Below are 11831 nucleotides of genomic sequence, written 5' to 3'. Positions count from 1 at the left end.
TGTATGAAGGCACTTCACAAAGTCAGGGCCATTTTGCTGGTCCTGACTAAGTAGGTTACTTCAGTCTCTTCATAGGTACATGAAAAGGCATCCTTCATCTTTGCAGATTACTGAAGTTCATGTAAGGTGAGGAAAGAAAGCAAGAAAGAAAGCAAGAAAGCAAGAAAGAAAGAAAGAAAGAGCAAGGCACTCTCACCAGCCAGGCACCAATCACGCACTCCATCCAGCTCCTCTGCAATGTCTCTGCTGATATGAACTATGTCAAACGTGGAGACAGACGGGTCCACAAGGACAGATGATGCATTTACCAGCTTCCAGTCATTCAAATTAACTGTGAAGAATCAGCAACAAAAACACATTTAATACATGATTTTAAAATGATAACATTACAGTGTTAGAAGAAAATTCCATATGAGTTATATGACATGTGAAGATGATGTAATGTTGTGTATGAATGTGTGTATACTTGTGTATAAAAAAGAGGGAATTAAGTGCTTTACATTCACCAACTACATGCAATCTAATCATGTGTAGAGCAAAAATAATTCCTGATAAAGAAATTGCACATCTAGTGTTTCTAAGCCATTTACATGAAGGTGCACAAGCTTCTGATAAAAGATAACGATCCTCTTACCAGCTTTTGAGGGAGAGCGAAGCTTGAAGGAAGGACAAATACCAGGACTTTGTGTCCACTGATTCACTGGAAATACAGGAAACTCACAGGTCAAGTAAATGATATGTCATGAAGGTATGAATTCCATCAGTATTAGCAGGCAGCAGAGTATCTGCTATCTGTTAAGCAGTTACAGTTTTAAAGAATGACAGAAGGTATAAGCCAGTGTGATCTGTGCTTAAACACTCAGATGCATTTAGGATGTGTTTAACTTTGTAGTTTGGTCCCTTTGGTCCAGACTAAAGGGGTACAATACTGGATTTTTATTATGGCTTGCATCAAACCAAAATACGCAAACAAAAGTCATATAATATAAAAATATTACAACTAATTAGGCAGATTTTATGACATTTCGTGACAATAGTGCTGAAACAATAGTAATAATAACAATAATTTTCCGAAATTCTGAAGTAATCTGCTACAAGAGGCTGTATGTTGCCATGGTTTCCACACAAAGTACAGTGGGGTAAGGGATAAAGACAGGTTCTAAAATTTTCATGTATAGATGAATTATGACCATTTTTGAGACATAAAACCACACAAATGCAAAAAAAAAAAATGCAGGATACATATAAATTATGTATTTGACATAGGTATGTCAAGTATTTTACAGTGGTTTCGATTGTGCTTCTGCCTTGTATTAAAACCAAAACTATCCATTCTATCCATCCAACCACACGTTTATAGCATTCCATTCCAACAAAGTACAACTGAATGAAATAACAGTAAAAACTGACAAGTGATTCCAAACTTTTGAATGATACTGCGAGGGCAAAAGCACTTCACCAGTAAATGAGCATTTAAGGAGTAAGACTGGTTGTTCGTTTACATATATCCACCTGTTTGCTCCCATATGCTGGAGTGCAGAATTCACACATACCTGGTTTCTCATACCAGCCAAAGGGGTAGAGTCCAGTCTGCACTTTTGAAGGGGAGCAGTCCTGCACTCTCCACTCAGTGCGGTCATCTTCCCCACACGTCTGAATGCCCAGACTATTCAGAGTCAGACACAACATATCTGAGAGAGAGAGAGAGATGTACAATAACATGGTTAATCAATGAGTGATTAATGGTATGACACAAAAAGCTATAGAAAGATACAACCACATGTTCCTACCAGCAGCTTCAGTATCTCGGACATATCCAATGCCCCTGCAGCAAGGGTCCTCATCACAGCGCCTCTCACACTCAAAAAACCTGCACAACACAGCAACAGGTAGCAGCTGAGAGGAAATAATCATCAAAGGTCTATCTCAGGCAACCACAAGACAGGACTTGTGGTAGGGGCTTTTGATTGCCAGTTGTGATTGTGAAAGATTAAACAGTTTAAACTCTATTTCAGCACAAGCTCACGACTTACTACACTATTATGTACTTCGGGCCAAACAAAAGGTTATGTTAGGGGGAGAATAACTCACAATGCCAGCTTTCTTTACTCCAAATACCGTATTACAACTCTCGAGTGATACTGAATACTTGCTTACCCTTCAGTAATGGGCTTGCTGGACACACTGTCTCTGCTGCGGACGGAATAAGACACCATCTTTTTAAATGGCACGCGGCTATAGAAGCTCTCCACGCTGCCTGTTAAATCAACTGCAGAGAGAGAAGGAGTAAAAAACACCACCTTTTCCTTCTGTTGCTTCCAAGAACCATTTCTAATGTGATATATGTTCTTTACCTCAATGCATTTTCAAATCCTTTCAAATGTAAGCTTTCAGATAATAATCACAGAAAATGGGGAGAAAATATTGGCTATATTATTTCACTGACATAAATAGTTCAGAATGTGTGGTTACCAGATACATTGATTATAATCATTCAAACTAACGATTCCCTAAAGGAGGAAAAAATATCATGGGTGTTTGTATAAAAAAGACTAGTGAGGGTGGAAAATTTCAGCTGATGAGAGTAGTCTGAACATATGGCTTTATAAACACTGCATACAGAGGCGATATTAAACCACAAAGTTTTCCACAAAGTTCACGTATATAAATGTACCATTAGAACGGCATAATGGAACAGTGCTCTGGGTCATATAAGCAGCCCCAGGTCTACACTGGAAATGATTTTTAATGCAAATTCACCATAAAGAAAATAATTCAGTCCACAGTTTTTATCTGCTTTAAGAGGAAAGCCTCTAGAGCTTGTTGTTTAAGATTTACGAAAGACTGTGGAATGAAGAAAACAAACAAATAAGAATATATATTATGATACAAAAGATAAACAGATGGACACCAAAACACATTTTTGCGAAGACACAAAGAAAACACAATGTGATCTCTTTTAAACAGTTCTTGGATAAAGCCCTTAAGTCTTCCTTTATTTGGCTCTTGACCTGGCAAAATGACATGCTTTCCAACAGGAAGAAAACTCCTAGTAAAGCCCTGAAGTGCTGTAATTGTGAAAAGAGTCTTTGATTTTCTGTGAGGAGAAAGGCATAATGCTGGCTCAGCGATCCTTGAGAAGCCCCCTGAGGCAGCGCTGCCCACAGGAAGCATCGTTTTCCACCTATCAAAGTCAACAGCAGACGGACCACATGTGAAGAGTTTATGCTAGCTGCTTTCTGTTGTGGATTATTTAATAGGCCAATGAAATACATTGCGCCGGCTCTGGAAAAGGCAGAAAACGGCTGAGTTTTTATGATCTTGGTATAAAGGAGTGGCATTCTTCATGCTCAAATTTACATATGAGGACCAGGGCAATATGTGTAAACAATACCCATAGTCAGCCACACTCTGAATACTCTACTTAGCAGTTAATAGCATTTTAAGCACAAGATACGTAAACAGGGTTTGTCTAAACTGCAGCATGGGGTCAATAAGAAACCTGTTTCTAATTACCTTCAGATTTACTAGGACTGATCATTGGCACAGAACTGAAGTCACATGGCAGAACAGACAGAGCAACCTAAGGGAGCTTCTCAGCCCAGCACAGACACTATAAATCAGGTGTACACCAGCACATCGCCACATGGCTTCAAAATGCTTGGTGTTCAGAACCGCTGCAGATGGGCAGGAAAACTCTACTGCTCTACAGCCGCCCAGATGGCAGCACACTGTTATGTAATGCTGACTTCTTTCCATGGAGACAAACCTTAGACATCACAGAAATGGAAGGGAACAATTACTGTACAGATCAGGAAAATCCAGGCTAATATAACCAAATTAACAAAATTGCTTGGTATAGGATGTTGTCTCATTGTCTAACTCACCAACAATTTTTTGTTTTATTACTTTTGGAAAATGGTTCTTTATCTTGGAAAGAAGGCTAATGCTGAAAAAGGGTTTAATAAGGCTCATGCGAAAATTATAAGAGCCCAAATTAAAAAGCAATAAAATCCAAACTAATGCACAAAAACTACACACCACAACATAGGTTATAAATGTCCCCATAACCAAGGATTGGCACCTGGGCAATTCTTCATACAGTTAAAGGTAAAACTGTTTACATTTCTAAAATGGCATCCAACAGATTCTCAATGTCCCTTTTAAAGGACACCTAGCCATTATCCAGATGCCCAGGCATTTATAAAATGTGACAGTTATGAAACTGTATGTGGAAAACTTCTTCTAGAAGTTCTAGCTGAGAGAGAATGAAGAGGGTAGCAGATGTTGAAATCAAGTGGTTTAACTCCAAACCAAATACATAACACGTTGATGAGTCAGACCTGACTGAGACTGATTTAAAAACTTGTGCTTCAAGTTTTAACTTTCAACAAAACTGACAAAAATTTCCAGCTGGATACATTTTGGAACTGTTCTCCATGACTCTGACACCGGAGAGAAAATCTCTCTCTCCATCTCAAAAATGTCACGACAACAGAGGGGGACACTTAATCACATATCTGTATGCAAGCTTAGTTAAGTATTGACATTGGCTGCTACATCAGGTGTTCTCACAATGTGGTCATTACATGGTCATTTTAATTTCTTAGGTTCAAGAAAACAATGACAATCTCTATGTTATAACAAGGTATGTGCTCATACCTTTTGGTGTTTATAAAAAAGGGTTTCCTAATGTTTTCAACCTAAAGGCCCACCTGTTTTTAACTAAAAAGCATAGCAGCCCACAAGAAATAAAACATTTTTTTTAAATAAAATGTTTTTCTTGTTTTAAGTGCTGACAATGAAAACGTGAGAATTTGGGCCTGAAAAGATCAGACAGTCTATTTTAGTTCAACCACAGAAACTTTGTAATGAAGCCTTAAAACTTGTACTGATATTAAAAAAAAATCAAATATCTTGCTACAAGTTTTAGCAGGAGTTCAGGACGCACTTGGACTTGATGTTATAGAAACAATGTTCTGCTTTAGAACCTGCAGTGCATCATGTTGGCAATTTACATACAAATTTTATGCCTCACATTTTTTTGTGTACAGCTTTAAAAGAAAAAGGCAACACATTTCCAATTACAGGAGATTTTTCTCCTGCCAATCAGTCAAATTTCTGATTGTTTTAATGAATTGACTATCAAAATATCCAACCAAATTCACATCAGTGTAAAGTGAAACTGCCCACAACTGTGCTTATTTGTCTATAGATCTAGTACCACCAATTAGTCACCTAGAAAACCTTTGATTTACTTGTTAAGACATTTACTTTTTACTTTTATATACAAGATAAACTATATTTAAGGACGATTTTCTTTTACTCAAGTTTATCTTTTGACTCCACACTTCCACTTTGAACTGAGTAAAATTTGATCCTGTACTCACACTTTCACTTAAGCAGAGTTGTTGTATTTTTCCACCTCTGATAAAATGTTTTGAATGTGGAACTAATTATAAATATATCTACGGTAACATCTTCATTCAGAGCATTTGATGTCTATTGTTTTTTCATTATTTTAGCATCTAAAGCAGGGACTCTGCTTATTAAAGCTTTTGAACAAACACATCCTGTGTTTTGTTGGTTTTGCCAACACACACACACACACATACACACACAGGCAGCCCAGCAGAGCCACATTTTAAGCAAAACTGCAGAAACACTCATTTTTGCCAGACAGAGTAATCAGCTCTTCACGGTTACCAGCGCTTGCTCACACAGCCCAAGCACAAACAAATAAGCTTACATCATCTGATCAGACCACATCCTCTCTCTCCTCTCACTGCTCAGACCCCGAGCAATACAGAGGCAGCTGTATAAACTTTGGAGTCATCTAAACTCTGGGACAGTTGCTAAGATCAACAAGCAGCAAAACAAGCTAATCAAAATACAGGAGGATTAGACTGATGTAGCATCTACCCATTACCCAGCTCTGTGCACAGACCAACCGCCAGAGCTATTGATTTCATCATTAAAATGCCATCATATTACTAGTGATTTATAATTTAATGGATAAAAATGTTATCACTGGAAGATGTTTTGTATTCAGAGTTCAAGGTAATAGGTTTTCTGATGGAAGACATAACTACTGCCAGAAACAGAGTTCAAGAGGTATAAAGGCAGACAGCTGTTATAACACAAAATGAATTCTCATCTAAATAGATTAAGCTTGTGAAATTAATGTAGAGGCTCCATGAGTTTAATAGGAGAGAGGGTTTTATTATTATTATTATTATTTTATAATTTTATTTATTTATTATTTATTATTTTATTATCAAGCTCAAATAATGTGTGTCAGTTTTTTATTAGGTATTCCTACCATATCAGTGCACTTCATAAGATTACAATTTCTGACTGTAGCTCATGTGTTGCTGCAAAATTTATTAGCCCTACTCTACCCTGTCCATCTATGGAAAGGGGCCACCATAGAACTACCACTGACCAGATATTATTTGGGTGGTGGATGATTCTTAGCTCAGTAGTGACACTGACATAGCAGAGGCAAGACTATCATTCACAGCAGTGCTGCTGGGGTTTTTAAACACTGTGTACACTCACTGACCACATTTATTTTGAATTTAATTTGTCCTCTCATTACTTTTGTGTACTCCACTGCCACTTTAACTGTTCCTTCCTTCCAATCTTAAAAACAGCCTGTTTCAGCCATGTCCTCCCAACAAATGCTGCCCCTAAAAGAGTCACTGGCATTACATTCTGTGTCAATAAGACACTAACATTCACACAAGCCACTACCCAAACTCACCTTAGCTGCCTTAAAATTTCTTTCTGACATGCATCCACACTGACTAAAGAAGACATTTCCGAGGAGATTAAATATAAAGGTAGTCCACTTGCATAAAGAAGGGGGAAATGGGAATCCTAACAACTGTCCAAGACCTGGTACACCACATAAACTGTTACCCACAAATAAACAGCACTTAAAGCTTTCATCTTTGAGAGAGAGGAGAAAATCTGAAAAAAAACCCACAAATATTTATGTCCACCCTTCCACTGTGAGAAGACAACTTAACGCTATGGGTTTGAAAGGACGTCAAGCTGTCAAGAAGCCGTTACTGAGAAAATAAAATGAAGAAAATCTGGACTAGAACACAAAACTGGATATCTGAGTTGTGGAACAAGGTTTTATGGACTGACATTTATACATTTTCAGTGGGAATTTACTGAACTGTGAGAAGCAGTAAATGCAACCAACTTCTAAGACTGAACTTTGAGGAGTGGAAGAAAAATCTTGCTGCAGATTTCTTTGAAATACTGAAAGCAAGTCTCCCAAAAAGAATGGAAGCTGTTATAAAGGCAAAGGGTATACACACTAAACACTGAAAAACTGATATTTAGTTGTCCAGGCTTCCGCGTACTTTTCTGTTAAATATGTGTTTTCTGCTTTTTGGTTGTGTTTTCCTAATAAACTGGCAACTGTATGTACATTTATCTCTGAGTATTTAGACCAGAAAAGCAGCCCTTGTATAGAGTGGTTTCAGTGTGGTTTAGCACAGGAAGTAAGAATGCATGTTGAACTCACCCTTCTTCCGGTGGGCACTGTGTGTGTCCTGGGGCAACACGAGAATACAGGCCTGTCTCAGAGGCTTATCGTAGGCCCCACACACACGTGTGTCTGGATACAGTACGCATGCAAAATACACAGAGCCTTCATCTCGAAGGTCAGCCACATGACACAGCTCCTCCTCCACACAACCTTCAGTGGATACACATAGAACACATGTCCACCCACATACACACACGAGTAGGGATTCAGTTAGAGAGAAACAAAGTATGACATCACAGCCTGTACAAGAGTAGCTCTTGTTCTTTTAGTGCTAAATAAAGTCTTACGTTTGAGGCACCAGAGCTGGGCTTCTTCCTTAGTGAACTGGCGTTTGAAGACCCAGTACTGTTGTCTGGGTGTATTCTTTTCTGAGTCGATCCTTACATCACCACTGTCCAGAGCATCAAAAGTTTCTTTCACTGAATCTGCAAGGCAATGTCAAAAGTAACATGCGTAACAGGTTAGTCTTGGGCCATTAATCAAATTATCAAATTTGCAATCATTTAAATAGGTGACGCTATTATGCCAATCATCATTATTTAGTTCTCTTTGTTGTGTCGTGCATTTCCTTTTTACACAACAAAAAAGACTGCATTTAATTATAGCTTATACAAATAGAATATCATAAAGTAATTAACTACACACTTAAATTCTTTTAAAACGGTTTGGAAATATTATAACAAATGATCTGGGCAAGAATGCTGGGCAAGAACTCTGGTATGAGAGATCTATTCTCCAGTAGAGAGTAAAATGTATGAACTTGAAAAGAAGAAGAGTGATAAGGCACCAGTTTGGCAATACTTTGGTTTCCAATCAAGAAAAAAAGGCAGAGAATCACTGGATGTCAACAGTGTTACATGCTGTCTGTGTAGAATACAGATATCATTACAATTATTAAGCAATATTAGAAGCTTAATTAATTAATTATATTACCAACAGGGAAAACTCAAGCTGTAGGGCAAGACTCTGTAACGCTCACATGATGTGGTCCATGTGTATTTACAACAGAATTTAGATCTTGATGATACTGCTTATCACAATGATTCTACAGACAGTAACTGCTCATATAAAAAAACATTACTGTCCAAGCTTATATATTACCTCTGTTTCTTGCCTTTCTTAAAGACCTGAGAAAGTACTGTATAATAAGCAGTGACACGTTATTTGGACAGTCCACTGCAGATGCTTACTTTATCTTTAACCTACAACAATTAAATATCTATTAAAGCATCTTAATGCTTCCCTAAACTTAAAAAATAACACTTAATCTAACCTTAATTTCAACTCAAAATATAAATCCAACCATAGGCATGGTCTAACTCGTAATCCTAACCCTAATGTCACTGAAAGCAACTGGGCTTCACCACACTGTATGTTAATAATTTGAGCATTTACAAATAATCTATTATAAATTCTTCAAATAAAGTGTAATCTAATATAATACTAACTCCCCAAGTCTTACACATACGGACTCATCTAAATTTGAAGTCAGGGAGAAGGTGGTTGGAAAGTCTCATACCAGAGAGGGTCAGTCTGGGAGCTTCCAGAAGAGCTGCTCCTTGACAGGCTCCATCAACCCTCAGCCGAGTACTCATATCTGACTCTAATGAGGAAATCATTGCTGTTAATACCAATAAAGCAACCATGAAAGCAACATATATTTCCTTGCAAGTGTACATTGTTCTGTCGTCTTAAGCGGTCCTAGTATGTAGTTTTAATAATGATTACATCACAGTTTACGACATTATTTCCTTACCATTCCACAGGTAGACACGCTGGAAGCCAATGATAGTGGCCTGGTAATCAGTTTTATTTTTGCTTGATGTTGGCAAAGCTGTATCAGCTGAAAGAACAAGAGTAATGAACAGGTCTGATAATCCAGAGAAAAAGAGACATACTGAACAATAACAACAACCACATCAGTTTCCCAGTTGCTCATATTTAAGGTCGGCAGTGTGCTTCTGCTGCCTTACTGATGGTGAAGTTCTGTCCACCAAACTCAAAAGTAAAGCGTTTCTGCTGCTTGTTGTATTTGAGTCCAGCTCCACAGATGCGGCTTGAGGAGGCCACAGCACTCACATCCCAGTCATCTTCACTGCACTGCAGCACAGCAGGAAAACTCAGTAGACCGCACATCACAGAACCTGCCATTCAGCACACAGAGAAACCTTCAAAACACCATTTAATTTTCACCCCTTTCAAATCTTGACCTGCAGTACCAAAAGTTTGGATATAAAAGTTTTATGTTTTAGAATATTAGCCATAGACACAAGAAATCAAGACTGTTAAGACTAAGAATCATGCAGTGATCAAAAATGTAAAAACTAATCTACAAAAACTATATCCTGTTTTAGACTCTTCACAGTGCACCCCATTTGATGCGGCTTTGTACCATCATTGTATTCTTTCCACACTTTCATAAGGAGACACTTGAGATGCTTTTACAACAGGCTTAAAGAAGCTCCACATATGTTGAGCATTTGTGAGCTTTACACTAGATTCAGCATCCCTGAGGTTGTAGCTCAGGGTAAAACCAAAGCTGACCTCCATTGAGGACATTCTGGTTGAGGATGAAGCCATCACAGCAGCTCTCCTGACTGCAGGAGTCCACACAGAAGCGGTGTACATCAGCCAGAGTTGCCCCAGGAGCCTCAAACACAAGAGTCCGGTATACTCCAGAACTCGCCTTGTGAAAACTCAGCCGCTCAAAGCTCTTCTGGCCCGCTGTGCTGAATTCATGACCTTTTAGGGGGTAAAGGTGGATGAAAGCAGAATAGAAAGACATTCTTCATGAACAAGGCATGGGAATACTTCCAAAGACTTTGGAGAGGCTAAAGATAACATTTTTTGTGAAGATTATAGGCTAGCATTCTACGCCACTGAGAGGGGAATTCAAGTCACTGTTTAAAGTTTTAAACACAGAAATATTTTCTCAACGATTTACCAAGTAAGGACTAACGCCAAAGTGAATCTGAAATCGATACACATTTTCCATCTGTGTCATATTTTATGAGTGAAATATGGTATTAGCTGGTGAGAGGTGGAGGTGGTGGGAGGGAAAGTGAAACATGCCTTTTGTATCATATATGATGAATCATGCTTAATGTAAGCAGGAACACGAACTAGCAATGTAAAAAATGGTCAATTTTGATTTCAGGTTCACTTTAAATTCCTGGTACAAACATTTAGGTCTCATATTTTACCTTTCTTTCTGAGCACTGTGAGATTGGGCTTGTCCCCGACTTTCACTTTCAGCAAGCAGCTCAGAGTCTGGAAGGTTTCAGATCCTTCATTTCCCAGAAATCCTTTTCTCTATAATGCCAAAAAAGCCAAATCAACCAAAGTTCCTCAATAAGTCAAGTCAGTAGCAGTTTACTTCATGTCAGAACACTATCTCTCATCCTATGAATCACAGTTGAAGAGCCACACCAGACAAATGCAGTTAAATGTGTTTGAGCATTTTTGTGAATGTTCAATGGTTGCTTAGAAAAATGTAAACATGTAACAGCTAAAGTCGGTGATTTATATCCAGATGTTTCCTTTCATCATGCTCCCTATTTGGACCATCCTTAGTTCTTTCTATCAAATGTTAAAACAATTCAAAACAACAACCAAAGGTTCACAGCAAGTCCAATCTCATATAACAGCCTGATGAAATAATACATTACTGAAAAATTACTCAAAAAGGTTTACAGAACATTTGTAGTCAACATCAGTTTAAGAAGAAAGTTTTGATCCTGACTCAACACAGATTCATCTGCTTTGATATGTTTTTTTCCAGTGCACACACAAAAGCACTCAATACACTGACAATTCAGATGGTAGATCAGGTGGACTGCAAATGTTTCCACCACGTGCCCAGTGCTACAAGAACATGTGTGAGTGGGCATCTGAGAGAAACAGCTTTTATAATGCAGAGAAATGTGTTTCCATTAGTCAGAACAATGCGTAACTTGAGCCTCTTACTTGCTGAGAGGTTCTGCACACAATGTTAGCTGCGCTCATGCTGTAGAGGTCACAGAGGGTTAGTGCTCCCTCATGGTAAACAGCAACATGTTGGCAAGAGTCATCTTTGGCACAATCTAGAGAAGAAAAAGTGAGTTTTATATATATATATATATATATATATATATATATATATATATATATATATATATATATATATTACTGACAAGATGCCTGCAGGAGTAAAATATTTGGATCTTGGTACGTGCAACTCGCAAATAAGCAGTCTGGAACCAATTAAAATGGCAACAAAGAAGCA

The 11831-nt window shown here is 38.0% G+C and overlaps 1 protein-coding gene across 1 annotated transcript in view; it reads right to left on the bottom strand.

Moving 5' to 3' along the window:
* The window catches only part of tg (thyroglobulin), a 50404-nt gene that overhangs the window by 18633 nt on the left and 19940 nt on the right, over positions 1–11831 (bottom strand). Inside the window, 13 exon segments of the mRNA XM_036583645.1 lie at positions 197–331; positions 635–700; positions 1554–1691; positions 1791–1870; positions 2158–2269; positions 7544–7717; positions 7855–7992; positions 9087–9170; positions 9324–9410; positions 9541–9711; positions 10112–10309; positions 10771–10879; positions 11534–11649. Of these exon segments, the coding sequence (XP_036439538.1) occupies positions 197–331; positions 635–700; positions 1554–1691; positions 1791–1870; positions 2158–2269; positions 7544–7717; positions 7855–7992; positions 9087–9170; positions 9324–9410; positions 9541–9711; positions 10112–10309; positions 10771–10879; positions 11534–11649 (1608 nt within the window).

Source organism: Colossoma macropomum, unplaced genomic scaffold (genome assembly GCF_904425465.1).
Source record: "Colossoma macropomum unplaced genomic scaffold, Colossoma_macropomum, whole genome shotgun sequence".
Classification (NCBI taxonomy): Eukaryota; Metazoa; Chordata; class Actinopteri; order Characiformes; family Serrasalmidae; genus Colossoma; species Colossoma macropomum.
The sequence above is the reverse complement of the archived record's forward strand: the minus strand, read 5'-3'. Positions and strand labels throughout refer to the sequence as shown.